Source organism: Platichthys flesus, chromosome 10 (assembly GCF_949316205.1).
Source record: "Platichthys flesus chromosome 10, fPlaFle2.1, whole genome shotgun sequence".
Taxonomy (NCBI): Eukaryota; Metazoa; Chordata; class Actinopteri; order Pleuronectiformes; family Pleuronectidae; genus Platichthys; species Platichthys flesus.
This window is the reverse complement of record NC_084954.1, coordinates 23,442,344-23,459,600: the sequence shown is the minus strand read 5'-3', so window position 1 is coordinate 23,459,600 and position 17,257 is coordinate 23,442,344. Positions and strand designations below refer to the sequence as shown.

Genomic DNA, 17,257 nt, shown 5'->3' with positions numbered 1-17,257 from the left:
CGGGGATATTGAAAGGGTTGCCACAACGCCACCTGGGGAGTTTCACCTCCAGGAAATATTAATATATGTGAAGTGCAAAAGCACAGGTTCTTGAAATCACAGGGGCAAGAGATGTGTTTAAACTAATAGAAAATCTCTTAAATAAATCAAATACATACAGCCAAAAACACAATGAACACACAAAACACGAGTTAACTCTTGAAACAGTTAAAAATACTTGACAATGGGACAGGGCTGGGACTTACCGCAGGGACGAAACAAAGAAAAGGGGAGGGATTAATAAAGCAAACCACCAGTGACACTGCAAACCGCACAAAACGGGTCGCGAAGAACCCCCATAACTAGGAATTGGGTTCGCCGCCTCCGGCCTACAGCACCTGACCACAATAAAAAGATTAAAACAGGACAAGATTGAAAACAATTTAAACCAACAACAAACAAACCAACAAAATAAACCCCATACAAACCTATATAAACACAATACAAATGGGGTTAACTGTTCCTTTAAAATCGGGCGTCCCCTCGACGGGATCCCTCCACGCACCGTGAAGGTGTAGCGTGGAGTCACAGTGCAGACTAGGATATTACTAAAAATCCTTAAGCTGAGCCAGGCAGTCTTTATGTCACGCTGGGCCTTTTCTCAGAGTTTCAGGCAAAACCATAGTTTGAAGCAAAATCTGAATAGCAGGTCGTCCGAGGCACGGTGGCCAATGACGGCCAACGAGCAGGGCCTCTATGAAGGCAAATATACAACTTTTTAAATAAATATGACAATCGGAATTTGATGAGTTAATGTGACAATACACACCACCCTATCAGGCCAAGGAACTGTCTCAGCAACCCGGAGGGAGGAAGTCTCCCCAGCGTCCAACTATGGTGTTAAATAACGAGCCAGCTGGGGTAATTTGAACATGAGACGGCAGATAACGTTACTTGCCACGTGACGAGCTACTGTACCCGAAGGTCCCTGGCGGAGTGATCCCTCACCAGCAGTCAGTCGTACTGAGAGGGATATCTCACGAGAGCCCCAGGTCTCGCGTAGCCTTCCAAGCTCCGCCTCGACTACGGAAGTAGCTCTTCCTCATTAGCAAAACCCATCTTAGAGAAGCGGAACCGGAGGGAGGGCGAGCCAAACACGGCTGCCTCCTTAAGTAAGACGCATTATGTCGCCTAACAACCGGTGCGTCACAACAACCGGTAGAGCGCCCCCCAGCGGCAGGGAGGGCGCACACTCCAAGATAAGTTAAAACGTATCTTATTACGATTATTATGATTATTAAAGACCCCTTTCACCCCAGCCATTAACATTTTTGCCTGCTGCCCTCTGGCCGACGGTACCGCAGCATCCGGGCCCGCACCACCAGGCTCAGAGACAGTTGCATTGTTAGAAGAGAGCCTGAGACTCAAGCATTTCACTGCCAGCGACTGCTTAATGTTATTGTTGTGCATTTGACAATAACAAATCTTGAATCTTGAAAAACGTATTGCTCCCATACTAGGAAAGTTCACTTGTTACAGCAGCATACAAGTCAGAAGGATTGAGACAATGCCATGCCTCTGGACTCTGACTATTTAGTATTTAGTTGTTTTGTTTCTGTTTGTGGACTCTTTTGATTGCCTTTTCCTGTGTTTAGGGTTGTATTTGTATTCCTATTATCTCCTAGTGTTTAACTTGTTTTTGCTGTAACACTCCTTGAGTTACTGGATTTTTGGATTTAGTTTTTTCGCTGTAAGAACTTTTCCTTTATATATAAAACTTTTGTTTCACAACCTTTTTGCACTGCATTTTTCTTCAACAAAACCTGACAGACAAGAGAATGAAAGGTTCAAAATAAGACGTACAAAAAACTAAAAATATAATATCCCCCTTTTAATGTTATATGTTGGAGTTGATTTCGTAGTACAGGCCCACATTTCTTCTGTGAATCTCTATTTGAAAGACAAAACTTGTTTTTAACAAAAGTGGTATCACCATAGGTTTAATCTCCAAGCAGGGTGTAGGGCAGTGCATCACAGAGTAGTCAAAAAAGGGTTTCAAACGAGGGGTCCAGTTTATTTAGTAAACAAAAGTCTCTCCGGAAGCAAAACCTAAAAGTTCATTAAACGGTAAATATATATCCTCCATAAACTTGCTTCTCACGCGGATCCTTCCCAAAGTATTTTCTTCCACGTCTCCTGCCGGCTGCTTCGTGTGTGTGTCTCCACTCCTTTGTGCTCTCCTCTCGCTCCCACACCTGAGTTCCAGCTTTAATGAGGGCTGAGGCATTGGTACCTCCCCCAGTGGTGCCTTCTGGGCGATGCAGTCCTCCTGGCAGATATCTTGTGGCGTGGTAGCCACTCCCAGGCTGAGGAACATAATGCCCCTCTATCACAGGCCCTCTTGTGATGCCACACAAATGATATTTAACATGTCATTATGTTGCTCCCATCTCTCAGCAGGGAGGGGGTGTATAGCAGCTGAGGGGAGGACTTTAAAGTTACAGAGAGTTTAAATGATTTTGCAACCTGTTGCTAAGCTCAGACTTTGGGAGGCACAGTCAGAGGCAACAATCTAAATCTTGTTCAGCTAAATAGCAGTTACATTGTGCTAAAATTTGTAGCACTGTCATGGCTGACCAAGAAGAAGGAGAGAGGTTGGTACAAGACAGAGATATAAACACTCCTGGTAATCAAAATGAAGACACCACTACTGTTGGGGACAGAAAATCTGAGGATCAGCTTCCAATCCAACCTGAAGAAGAGAACGAGTGTCCAGGCTGCCAGGCACTGGGCGTCCTGACATTGCCCTGTGGCCACAAACTGTGTCCCTCGTGTATCGAGCTGAGTCAGGGAGAGCTGGGCCCGGCTGGCTGCACAATCTGCTACAGATCACAGCTGATGGACTCGGTCCTCCATACTATGCTTGAAGCCCTGTTTCATGATCTGCCCAGGAGACACAGAGTCCTGCCTGGAGCTGCAGAGGAGAGTGTCAAGGGAGCAGAGGATGGATATAACGTGATGGTGAAGGAAGAGCGGTGTGATCGGCATGGAGAAGCGCTCACTTTGTTTTGTCTGCAAGAGGAGAAGCTGCTCTGCCAGCAGTGTCGGACAGAGGGTCATGAAGAGCACCAGTGCTGCTCTATTGAGGAGGCTGTTCACAACTGTAAGGTCAGACACAAGAGCACAGAGACAGCACACGAACTTCACTGACCTGAATAGTTGGGTCGCGTTACAACAACAAGTATTAAAGGGATACTGCACCTATTTCACACATTAAGATCAGTTCACTAGGAAGTGCTGGTCAGAATGTGAAAACAGTTATATGATACCTACTGTGGAAGCTTTGTTGAGATGAAATATCAATGATAATATGTCATAAGCCGTTTTAAGACATGACCTCCGGAGGAACTCCTGAGAATTGGATCTGGACTTTCTCCAGAGCTTTCCTTTTGCACATAAACAACATGAACAACCCACTGGTAGATTCTGTGCTCAGACTCAATCACAACAATAAAACCACATGATTCAGGTGAACTTGGTGCAGCCGGCAGAGGCAGGGTAACATATTAATTCTGCTGCAGAGATCACATGTTTTTTGTTTACATCACATTGATAGCGTTGGCTCTCATCAACAAAAACTCACTTAATGTCTTTGTTGGTGTATGGCGCCGCTTTTTCACCTGAGGTATTTGTTTTGTTTTAAATTTTTTGTGTCCGTCGCCTTTAGAAATGCCATCAACCCCACCACTTGCTTGCACTGAATCCTGCGGAGGATATATTCCTGTGGTCTGTGTTTCTGTGGACTTTATTCTAGGGGGCCAGGCGGGGAAAGTCGGCTGAAATACTGGAGGCTCATACTTAGTCATTTGCATTCTCACATACACCTCCTTGGGTGAAACTCTGGAGGTCAATACATGTCTGAAACAGTGTTAATTTCGTTGACGAAGACTATAACGAAAAATATTCGTTAAGGAACTTTTTCCCATGACGAAGACGAGACTAAGACGTAACGAAAACGGATCTTTGAAAATAAAAACTATGACTAAATCTATTTTTAACTTTCGTTGACGAGACGAGACGAAATGTTGGTGGTTGACTAAGTCACAATAATTTTTAAAACATCATCGTATCAGGCCGTCATAAAGTATCAGGAGCGGGCGAGTGAGTCTGTGTGTCTGTGTGTGCGTGTGCGTGTGTGTGTGTGCCTGTGCGCTCCCAGATAGCGTACCGGTCCGTAGCTCCACCCCCTGCCCCAGGAACTCGCTCAGAGAGACACAGTGAAAGCAGTGAAAGCGCTAATAATCTTCACTTAATTGCGCGTTCTCGTGGAGCAGCCTCTCAGTGACTGACTGCTTCTTAACTATGGAAACAGTGAAAACCCAGAGTTTCTCTGGTCTCAGCTGCTCAGAGATCAGCGCCGCAGCTTCTTGATCAGAGCAGAAGCTGCAGTTGGTTTGTACCGAGCTGCAGTTTCTGTGTTCGCCTCCAGTCTGACCTGCTCTCCCTTTTTTGTTTTCACATTTAATATATATATATATATTTTTAAGCTATTAGGCTGCAGCTATATCTTTTTATAGAAAAGGAGTTTAATGTGGCTATTAAATGTGACTAAAACTAGACTAAAATGTCATTCGTTTTCGTCGACTAAAACTGGACTAAAATGTAATTTGTTTTAGTTGACTAAAACTAGACTAAAACTAAGAAGGATAAAAATGACTAAATGTGACTAAAACTGATTTGCATTTTCGTCAAAAGACTAAGACTAAGACTAAATCAAAAATAGCTGCCAAAATTAACACTGGTCTGAAAGCAGCTATATTGATCAGGGGTCATCTCGTCTCAGGTTTCAACACAAATGGAGAGCAGGAAGGTTTGGTTTAAAAACTGCAGGAGTGAAAAATGTTTACCTGACAGTGCTGATAAAAGAGCTTCAATATTTTATCAACGTGCATTTTGAAAAACTCAAGTTAGTCTTTTAGAGCTTCTGGACCTCAGCTTCTGCTCCTTCTTGTTTGACCATTTCTCTCTCTGAGTTTTTGTATTGTTAATCTGTCCTTAAGACCTCCTGCACCTTTATGGAAGTTTAATTCTTTAACATCTGGGAAATGAAAATTGAAAATGATTTTGAGGAGAGGCTTTGTTGAGCCCTTTAATCTATTTATAACACCAATTTATTGTTTTAAGATGAACCCGAACCCTACTCAACATCTACAACAGTGGTGTTGTAGATGTTGAGTGTTTTATTTCATTTAATTATAACAGTGGTTTATGTTAAATACATTTTATCCGTACTCCATGTGTCTGTTAAGGTTCTCGGTTATCCAGGCCATGGTATCTTCAGAAGTTGTACATAGGCAACTGGACTTGCTTGTGTTTCTTGAAGACGTGTCCCTTCTCATCCAAGGGGCTTCTTCAATTATGGAACTGATCACCTGTAGATTAATGTTTGATATTCTGTCTATAGAGAGAGTTGCGATCTGCTATCAGAAGCCTCCAGGTGCAGCTGGACAGTTTAACATCAATCAGACAAACCTGGAAGGATACTGCCACTCATATCGAGGTACTACATAAAGGATGCATGAAAAATCTTGAAATTACCGCTGTTTTGACATTAGAAGTGAGATTCATACTGCTAACATACTTTACAAATAAGTCGTTTGGCTCCTGAACTAAGCCAAGCTACAAGAAAGGAAATAATATTTTGTTAGATTATTTAAAATGTATTATACATGTTTGTAAGTGTTAAAGAAGAATATGCCATATTCTCGAGGGAAATCAAATATTTTTGTTGTACTAATACCTCATAAGGCCCACATTGAGCAAAGCCTATGGAGAGTGAAACATATGTACAACAACTTCCTCACTTACAAACAATAAGCAGTAATAAGGACATTATTGAGGGAAAACTCGTGGGCTCTTACACTTACCTTGACTTGTCCAGACCTTCTGACTTTTCATTTTAGTCTGGATCAAAATAATAGGTGTGAAGGTGGTTAGGTTTGTTTGTAGTGTGATAACATTATTATTATTAACATAATTCGGACAAATAGCGATAGCATTTAGGTAATAGAGAAAGAAAAAGAGACAGAAGTGGCTCACAGGATTGCTTGTAGTCGTTACCTCCAATGATCTGTTTCAATGACGAAGATGTTCCTTTGACTGGGAGTTATACCACATTAGATTAGATTCAACTTTATTGTCATTGCACAGTACAAGTACTTATACAATGAAATGCAGTTTAGCGTCTAACCAGAAGTGCAAAAAAAAGGAGTTAAAGTGCAGAGTATTGTGCGTATATGAAATGTAAATAAATAAGATATGTACAGTAGCAAATATATATGGAATAATACAGTATTGACAGATATTGTATGATGAACACATCATATTACATATTCATTATTAATTAATTAAATAAACTGGCTCATATTTTTCTCCACTCAAATGGAAGGAATACTCTTTTCTCTGCACTTTATTAAAAAAAAAAAAATGTGAATACAATAGCTGAATTCATAACATGCCAACATCAGGTGCACGCCCAACGTCAAATGTCAACACAATGTAAATCCTAGTTCGAAGTTTCAATTTTATTTTAATTTTTATAGTGCAAAATCATAATATACATTATCTCAAGGCACTTTACATACATTACCTTAAAAGTGATTCAACAGTTCACACAATGAGCAGCTATTTGGTGACTGGAGAGAAATACCTCCCTCATTAACTGGGAGAAACCTCTAAAACCAGACTAGAACCAATCTGCCTCGACTGGTTGGAGTGAGAGAAATTAAGGAAGAGAGGAAATATAGGTGGAAAAGAGGGGAGAGAGGGACTTTCAGGGGTGACAGAGCCCCGATTTAAAGACTAGTGGTTGTAGAACACGTTCATATGGTAAACAACATTAATAAGTGCTTTGTAATGACAAGTGTGACATTTCTTTGAATATGAAGTTTCGAAACGTCTTCTAACATGATGTCTTATTACCCCATTGTCAGAGTCAATCAGTACAAACAGCCCAGATTTTGAGGGATGAGTTTGAGAAGATGCACCAGTACCTCCATGATGAGGAGGCTACTCTGATGTCACAGCTGAACCAAGAAGAAGAGGAAAAGAGTCACAGGATTAAAGAAAAGATTGACAGGATCAACGATGACATACAAGTGTTGACCAGCAGAATGCGAGAGACAGAAGACTCCATGGGCTTGGATAACATCCTCTTTCTTAAGGTCATTTCTACAGGAAGTAGTCTGGTTGTCTATTCTCACAGATATTATTTGCATTTTAACACTCACACACTACATTATCAAACACGGTATACCATGTACCATTAAACCACCAGCAGCAGCACCCTGGTAGGGGAGAGCAGGGTAATGTGGGACATCGGGTGATGTGAAACACCCACTGTATCTAGGCAACGGAACACATTTGTGGTCATGTGACTATTATGTTTTCAAGCCCCTCCCATTCCCCCCTTGCCATGAAGGAGAAGTTGGTGCAGGTGCTGTGGAAAGTTTGTTTTTTCACAAAAATGTGTTTTTTGCATGTAAAAGTAAATTTTCTTGCTTTGAACTTAATCAACTGTTGTGTCAAAACAAATTGAATCAGGTAGAAAAACTTATATCATACATGTTGATGAACTTCCAACATATAAAACCATGTGATTGATGCTAGCTGAATATTAGCCTGAATTGATAAAAGATAATTTTCTAAAATTGTGGCTTTGGGGTAAAGTGGGACAAATGCTGTGGGGTAAAGTGAGACACTGTCCCACTTTACCCCACAGCATTTGTCATGCAAGGAAAGAAGTCCTTAAGAAAAGCTGGAAGGGATCGAAATATTGACAAGACAATACTCAAAAGATTCATAAAGTAAAGACAAAGTGAAAGTAAAATCAGTAGCCTGGGGTGCAGTAGCTGAGGTAAAGAGAATATTCACAGATGAGATGGAGGAGGAGCTTGCCAAACACTTGAAACAACTAGCTGACCAGTTCCATGGCCTTGCTCTTAAGTGCTGTGAACTTGCATTTGAATATGCAGAGAAAAACAATATCCCTGTCCCTGCCAATTGGATAGAGAAGGTGAGCTAGGGTTTGCAAGAGATCACATGCATCATAATAATCATAAATGTGCTAAATTGACCAATCCCCATGATTCTGTTACTAGTCCGATATTAGTGGTTGTCAATCTAGCTGTCGGGATTTTAACTATTACAACATGTGTTGTAATGGTATTTTAAAGTGGAAAAAAATAAGTGGACCACTTTACCCCGTAGCCGGGGTAAAATGGGACACAAGACCACTTTTTTTAAAACAATCATATTTTCACTGCCCTTTGTCCTGAAGACATTCTGATCATTTCCATTGCTACAACACATCCTGAATTAATGGGAAATGTGTACATATTACTGATATATCAGTTTAGCTCGCCTAGAGGGGAGCAAATGTAAATTTCCCACATTACCCCGCTCTCCCCTATAAGGTAGTTTTGACCCGTGCCATTTCTGTTCTTGGCTGACAAGAGAGGAACCTGACCATCCACCTTATGTACGAGTTGCTGATCACTCGCATTCTTCGACGGTAACCACAGTTATCAGTGGTTATCTGAGTAACTCTAGTATTTCTGTCAGCGCCAACCAATCTGACCATCATCCCCTGACCTCTCTCATCAACAAGGTGTTTCAATCGACAGAGCTAGGGCTCTCTGGAGTTATTTTATTTTAACGCCAAGCATGTGATGAAATGACAAAAAACTCTGAAACCTGATATTTTTTGTCCCCACAGAATTATAAGAAGAGCTCTGAAAGGTAAGCCCCTCCTGCTAATAAAAAGGCAGTTTTCTCAAATAATTAAACTAGATTAAATTACTTTTATTGAACCTAAATATATATATATATCACATTTAAACAAATTGAACTGTCAGTTTAATTTGAATTGATTGTTATTTAACCATCAACCTTTAACCAGCCTGTGTTACAGTGTTGAGGCCCACACTAACAACTTAAACCCATTTGGTTCATTTTTATGGATCATTGTTAGTGAACACGTGCATCAAATTATAAACTCCATAATATTGTGGTAACAAGTATCTTGGGTAATCCGAACATCTTCTGACCTGCAGTTTCATAAAGAACCTCATTATTTTTACACTTCTAAGTGTTTCTAATAGATTTGTTTTCAAATGGGTTCAATCTCATTTAAAAGGAGAGCTGTGCAGACTTAATAAAAATGATTAACATGATATCAATAATGCCTTTTTTAAATGTTGCATTTCTCATCAATACCGGGATATTGAAACATTTCTGTTAACTAGTAGAACAATGTCTACACTGTGGCATCCTTCGCCGCCACTAACTTAACAAAAGCCATGCAGACCTGCAACTGTTACACGCACACACAATGCACACCATGCAGATGTTGTAGTGTGGTAGCTCATCTGCACTGTTTGTCCCAGGGCTCGGTGCAGTGTAGAGGAGCCAGAGGAAGAATCAGAAGCTCTGCTTGATGTGGCAAAGCACCAGGGCTGTGTGCAGCACCGTGTCTGGGACAAGATGCTTAAGATCATCCAGTACTGTGAGCACTGCTTTACTCTGTGTACATACAGAAGAGTAAAGTCATTGGATGGTTATTTTTTGTCTTTACATATAGTGTAGACAGCAATGCACTGGATTTGTTGTTGCTTCATTAACAAGTGAACCATTGGGAAACTCAACCAAAATATCTCTGCCAATTATTGTCCTCCACAATCTCGACAGAATGGCGCTCATCTGAGGAAAACCCACTGTTTGTCTTTACCTCTGCTCTCCTCTTTTTGGTGTCTGCCCCTTGACTAGCTAATGTTTGTAGAGCCTTCTTGGTTGGCTGGCTAATGCTAATAATATTGCATGTTTCCCTGAACCTTGTGTTGCATGGCAACAACAGTGTTTCAGTGCATTTCACCGGTTCCACTGATGTTACTATCACTGTTTTTAATGAGGGCATTACCCTCCTGTAAGACAATATCAAGTTCCAAACAAAGGTTTGATGCCACGACATTAACCGTATCAATTAAGGTGCATATAGCACTGTTATAACAGCTGTCATAATGTGACTGTCATGGAAGAAAATCTGCTTCTTCCAAGAGAGTTTTCATTTGAAAACTGGGCAGTGGCATCTTTAGGTGCTGAAGAATGTTATCTTAAAAATTTGCTTGTCAACACACTGTGCAATTACACTGCCACTGGTTTGTGGTACTTTTTATTATCCTAAACATGATCAGCAGTAGAACTACATGTATCTAATGTTTTCCTATGGGGGGAGTGATGATGCTGAATCTGCTGACATTGCTTCTGGTTGAACACCACTTAGATCTATCTCCATTCCGTGATGCCCTCTAGTATATGGGCATCTTACAGGGGTTGTGGTATCTTACTAAAACCCCAAATACCACAACCCCAGTGTTATAATTTCTACAAGCGGTGAATCAAAGTGTAATGTGTATTACTGGCACTTGTGTTTCCTTCAGCCTCATTCTTGATTGGTGGGCTGGGATCTTTTCTGACAAGGGGAATATTTGCCAATGCTTTTATTTAGTGTTGAAGATTTAATGCATTTTTCAAACGCTATGGTTGCTAGGATAATTATTTGGGATTGGTTTACTTACTGGTATACTTGCATTAACCTATGCTGCACTTGGTTCTGCACCAGGGGGTCGATTGGCCATCGACACATTCTGGAGATCACAAAATGGCGGCGGGACCAGGACGGATGGTCACCGCCACGTATGCAAAAAAAAAAGATTTAAACATCATAATTTCAGATAGTTGAACAAATGCAACAGAGGGCTTTAATTCAAACATTTGGTGCTTGCATGCCAAATCAACACAAGTAGTAAGACCAGAAATACAGAGCATGAGTGGCCAGTGCATGAGCAGTGTGAGCTCCGGCTGGAAACAGCTTACATCGGATACCATGGTTACAATTAATTACAGTGCCAGAGTAAAAAATATGGATAAAACTTAAAGAGATAATAAAGAAAAGGGTTGGGCTTAAAATGTATGCAAGAGAAGGCTTGAATCCCTTGAGAGTGATGTAATGAAATGTCTTGAATTAACAGCAGTTACAGTAATATACATAAAGTCCAGCAGCACCATTTGAGTGGAGATATGAATGTGCAGCCAAAGCCTGCTATGCTCACCTTTGGTTATGGTGAGGGACCTATGTGATGGTAAGAGAGCTGAGCCGCTTGGAATTTCCACAGGAAAGTACAGGGCAAGCAGTAAATACTGTATGGAACACAGTCAACAAAACATCTGGTTGCTCCCTTTTAACCTAGTCCTAGTATGTGTTGCTCAGGTATGCAAAAAAAAACGAATTACATAAGGGAAACACAAAGTGGGGTTTCTTTCACGTAAGTTAGGTCACGATTTTATAAAACATGTGTAGTGTATTTGTAACGATGCATCCAGATAGATCATTTGAACTAAGTATTTATTGTATCATTCAACCTTTGGAATAAGTAAAAATTAAAGTAATATTAAAAAATGCATGGAATAGATGATAAGCTGCTACAAACATAACAGCCAAGCAACATCAGTGATATTGTGAGTACCTGCCTGATATCCTGAGTTAAGATTGAGGCAACGTGACACTGCTTCGTTCCCCAACACAAATTGTTGAGGGCTGGGCCAGGCCAAAGTTCAGGTCTCTTTTTTAGTCCCAGTCCGTCCATGCTTTGCACTGGTCTCTACACCCAATCTGGCATCCTATCAATTATCTATACTGAAGATTCTTTAAGGGTCATAGGGGGATTTGAGTCAATGCATTTGTTCAAGACAAATACCATTTACCACAACCATTTTTTTAGACTCCGTGCTAAAAGTTGGAGGCTGGGGTGGTGGAAACAAATTTTCGGCAGCAGAGCATGAGTGACAGTGTAGCTGGGTAGGGATCAGTGAGGAGGAGGTCATATTTAAATGACGAGAACCGAAAATCAGTCGCTGGCAGCTTATGACAGCTGAGCAAATGACTCCATGTCCTGCATGAACTAACGTGATGCTTCATATATCATACAGCTGATTGTGTTTAGAGAGCACTAACTGTCACACAATTGCTGAATGGGTTGTGATATTATACATGTCAATTGGTGTTTGCAATGCACAATGCATATAGTTACAGTGAAAAAGATAGTGAGTGTTTCTGTACATTGAGTGTATGCAGAGTGTTGACTTTTAGTGTAGATATGTGCCTTTTTCTTTGTGTTTCACTGAAACATTCTGTTCCTCAGTTCCAGTGACCATGGACCCTAACACAGGCTCTGTGTGTTTAAGTGTGTCTCCTGACCTTTCCAGTGTGTTTGTGTGTGAGGAGCAGCCTCTTCCAGACAATCCAGAGAGGTTTGTGGGCCCAAAGAGCATCCTGGGTTCGGAAGTCTTCAGCTCAGGGAGGCACAACTGGGAGGTGGAGGTGGGAGATAACAGGCACTGGGCTCTGGGCTTGGCCAGAGACACAGTCCAAAGAAAAGTCTGGTCCAACTCTGATCTAAACCCCAGTCCTACCTTCGACTCAGACACAGACCCAGGTCGCGGCCTTTGGACAGTGTCCCTCTCCTCTGGGGAGTACTGGGCCTCCCCTGGCCCCAGCACCCCACTCAAGCTGAGAAGAAGGCCACGCAGAATCAGAGTTCAGCTTGACTGGGAGAGAGGGTCTCTCACTTTCTCTGATGCCAACGACAACAACCTGATCTATCGTTTTAAAAAGCAGTGGAATGGAAAGCTGAAACCCTACTTTTCCAGTACATGTTCTAACAATCCACTGAAAATCACAGCAGGGAGGATGAATGTTACCATAGAATAGTGTCAAAAGCCCTTTTCAGAAATGTGCTGTGGAGGATCTCCAGAGAAATCAATCTAATTTTATTTGTATAGCCCATATTCACAAATCACAATTCGTCTCATAGGGCTTTAACAGGGTGTGACATTCTCTGTTAACAGGGTAAAAAATACGTAGAAACCTCAGAGAGAGACACATGTGAGGGATCCCTCTCCCAGGACGGACAGAAGTGCAATAGATGCCACGTGCAGGAAAACATCATCAAGATTAAAGCTTTTAGCAGCATTGATGAGGGTAAACCTTTTGAAGGATAATTTCAACACTATATGTCAAGCAGTCCTGCTGCAATCATAGTCCATGGTCAGCAGCCAGCAAGATCATGATCCACCTGAAGGAAATAAAAACCTGGATGACCCGCAATTTTCTCTTATTAAACTCAGACAAAACAGAGGTTATAATACTTGGCCCCAAACACCTTAGAGATGCATTATCTAATGATATAGCTGCGCTAGACGACATTGCCCTTGCTTCCAATGAAACAGTCAGGAACTTGGGAGTGATCTTCGATCCTGATTTATCCTTTAATAGTCACTTAAAACAAATTTCTAGGACCGCTTTTTTCCACTTGCGTAATATTTCAAAAATTAGACCTGTCCTTTCACAAAAAGATGCAGAAAAACTAGTCCACGCCTTTGTTACATCGAGACTGGACTATTGTAATTCATTATTATCAGGCTCCAGCAGGAAGTCGTTAAAGACTCTACAGCTTGTCCAAAATGCCGCAGCACGTGTCCTGACGAGAACAAAGAGAAGAGAGCACATTTCTCCGATATTAGCATCGCTACACTGGCTTCCAGTTAAATCTAGAATAGAATTTAAAATTCTCCTCCTCACCTTCAAGGCCCTTAATAATATAGCGCCTTTATACCTTAAAGAGCTGTTAATACCTTATAAACCCTCTAGAGCACTCCGCTCTCAGAATTCAAGCCTACTTGTCGTCCCTAAATTCTCTAAAAGTAGAGTAGGAGCCAGAGCTTTTAGCCATCAAGCCCCTCGGCTGTGGAATAATCTACCACTTTCAGTTCGGGAGGCAGTCACCATCTGTTCGTTTAAAAGTAGGCTCAAAACCTTCCTTTTTGATAAAGCTTATAGTTAGAGCTAATTAGTGCGCCAGAACGTTACTTGTTCTATTTTGTGACACATGACACACGGAGCTTCTCTTTCAAGCTTCTCCTTCCTCTTCTCCATCCCTATCCCCCTTCCCAGGAATCCCTTTGCTTTATCACCCGCAGATCCAGGGTCTCTGTGGCCGCACCATGGATTACGGTTTGTGGATCGCGCACCGGGGGTCGCGGTGTTGGATCCAGTGTTGCGGATTCTGAGTCATGTGGGCTGATCGTGGTGCTGGTGGCGGACCCTGTGTCGCGTTGGCATTGGGCACGGGCGGTGGACCAGGACCGCGGTGGTGGCTTGTGATGGGTCCTCCTGGTGGGCGGCGATGGACGGTGACTGAGGACTGGAGTGGCGTCTGGTCTGGATGGTGGATCGTGGTCTAGATGGTTGCTGAGCATGGACTGTGCTTGCAGCTGGACTGCTTGGCATGTCATGTTGGGGTTGTCATTCGGGATGTCTACCCTCATCAATGCTGCTAGAGACTTTGATTATTGATGATGTTGTCCTTCACGTGGCATCTATTGCACTTCTGTCCGTCCTGGGAGAGGGATCCCTCACATGTGGCTCTCTCTGAGGTTTCTACATATTTTTACCCTGTTAAAAGGTTTTTTTGTAGTTTTTCCTTACTCTTGCTGAGGGTTAAGGACAGAGGATGTCACACCCTGTTAAAGCCCTATGAGATGACTTGTAACTTGTGAATATGGGCTATACAAATAAAATTTGATTGATTGATTGATTGACAATCCAGGTCGGATCCACTATAGTCCACAGTCATTGTCCACTGCCGCTTATTAGGATCCATCATCAGTCACCGCCTCGGCCCTGGTCCACCACCATTATCTGATGCCAACGCGACACAGGATCCGCTACAACTACGATCAGCCCGCACGATATAGAATCCGCCATACTGGATCCACCACCGCGACCTCTGAAGCGCGATCCAAAAATCGCAATCCATGGTGCAGCAGCAGAGGCCCTTGATCTGCCAGCAATAAAGCAAAGGGATTCCGGGGAAGGGGGATAGGGATGGAGAAGAGGAAGGAGAAGCTGGAAAGAGAAGCTCTGTGTGTCATGTGTCATAAATTCCCTTTGCATCTTAGCGTCATCAGGGGTTTTTGCCTCGTAATCAATGATACAATGATATAGGCCGAACTTTAGGCTACACTGCGGCTCAAGGTCAATCTGAAATGAGTCTGGACTTTCTCAGCAGTTTGCCTTCTTAACAATTGCTGCTTAAAGACCAAAACATTAGCTACGTATTGTAAATCTTGATTTAGTGAGTATAGGCGCAGCCCTTTGAAGCTATCGCTAGTGGATTTATCCCTCGAGCACATGCGCAGCACTGAAAACTTTAGTCCACGCCCGCCCACTGTTGGTTCCACCCCGGCCTCACCTATCATAAATTGGAGTGAGACCAAGTTGGGGCACACAGTGGTTAGGCATTGACTAAAGTTTTCAGTGCTGCACATGCACGCAAGGGATAAACCCACTACCGCTAGCCTTAAAGGGCGAAGCTTATACGATATAGATCCAAGTGTATCCTAATAACAATTGTGTATGTATCACAGCCTACTATATATAATACCTCTGTCCCATAAAGTTCCATTGTTGTCCAAGAACTTTTGAACATGACAGTGAGACTCACTGTTGCAGTTGTTGACATGTTCCTTCAATACTATAAACGTACATTTATTACAACCTTGAAATAACTTGAAGATGTGGTGGCGGGGCAACCTCGGCACTGTCGTTAATTCAGCATGTGCATAAATTTCTTCTCTATACAGTGATAATATGCAGTCAGTACAAGCATTAATCAACTTTGTCTTAAGGGTCAAATCAAATATTCTGGGGGCTGTAGTTTCTCCATATTCAATGTAAACCAAACAACCTCTCGGTAGTCCACCATACAAAACCAACCAAGCCTCTTCAGATACCTCAACTTCGAAAGCAACCCCACGTCTCTGGATAAAAAGGAGGGGAGAAAAATGTTATCAATCCATCATTGTGTCGAAGTGAATATTTGTACCAGATTTGAAAAAATTCCCTCTAGGCGATATCCTGTTCACAAGAACAGTAACATACTGGGAGGAAAAAACGGACTACAAAAAAACATTAGGCCTCTCCAACTGGCTGTTCCTGCATGGAGGCATATTTACAGCCCTAACAAACAAGAACAAAATTGTACGGAAAGGCTCTCTGGCAGTAATGCCAGTTGCTTACAACATCTGCTGCTGTCTGTCTGCCTGATCTCTTCTGGAAGTGCCAAAGTAACATGAAACCAACACACAACGTCTGTATTTGGCAAACACATATGAACTTTAAAACCCCCTCCACACACACACACACACAGTAGTGTATGACTTCAGACGATCATTATGAGGATATCTTTGACCTGCATTAATTTCTTGGTGACTTACTCTAACCTTAACAACAACTTTCCTAACGTTAAAATGTGCTAACACCAACTATAAAGCAAGTTTAAGATGTTATTAACAGTAATAACTGATGAAAAATACATCATATTTAGTATTATAGGAAATTGTGGATGTAATATATTGAAATACATCAAGATGCATTGTTGTTTCCTTTGTTGTTGATGCTCTTGTGATAAACCTAGTGAATACCAAAGAAGACATTGTCTGTGTGAACTGGCGTGAGTATTTAACATTTGCGTGAGTGTGAGGGTAATAACACAATTGTTAAGTAAGGCAGAAGATCTACTATATTCAACTATTTGTTTTAAAAACTTTTTTTTAAAGGCTAGTGTTTGGCATTTAGGCCTCAACTTAATCAGGCTCCTTAGGCGCACTGCCCTGCAGGAGAATATGCTACCTAGATTGCTATGTGGGCAGTGTTGCCAACTTCTCAGTAAGGAAAGTAGCTATTGACTGTCCTAAAAGTCACTAGAAGTCGCTGAATGACGTCATCGCCTAATTTGCATAATTGTAATGGTCGCTGTAGGACGTACTAATAGTGAGAAAAAAAAAACTAAATATGGTTAGATCAAAATATGAGCTTTCTTCTACGGAAGTGTATTGCATTCACTTGAAGTTCCGAGATAAGTTCTCAATAAAATAAAAAAACATACTTTTTCTTTTCCAAGTGAATGCAATATGCTTCCGTATTCTTATGTTGATTCTGGTTTTTAATTGAAATAGACCATCACTTCGCAAAATAACTTCATGGATTTAATGCTGTACCTAGACCCACATACATAAATCAATATTGTCCTGTATTGTTAAATGTAAGAATATCAAATTTAATCAGAAGGCTGTTAAGTCCAACCCTCCTCCTTTCCGATGC

General features: G+C 41.6%; 1 protein-coding gene across 1 annotated transcript; it reads left to right on the top strand.

Moving 5' to 3' along the window:
• Positions 1-2,379: 2,379 nt before the first annotated feature.
• On the top strand, positions 2,380-14,686 carry LOC133962294 (E3 ubiquitin-protein ligase TRIM35). The gene is made up of 6 exons (XM_062397838.1): positions 2,380-3,147; positions 5,444-5,539; positions 6,972-7,202; positions 8,756-8,778; positions 9,426-9,544; positions 12,237-14,686. The coding sequence occupies exons 1-6, from the start codon at positions 2,608-2,610 to the stop codon at positions 12,803-12,805; spliced, it is 1,578 nt and encodes a 525-aa protein (XP_062253822.1). The 5' UTR covers positions 2,380-2,607; the 3' UTR covers positions 12,806-14,686.
• The last annotated feature ends 2,571 nt before the right edge of the window (positions 14,687-17,257 follow it).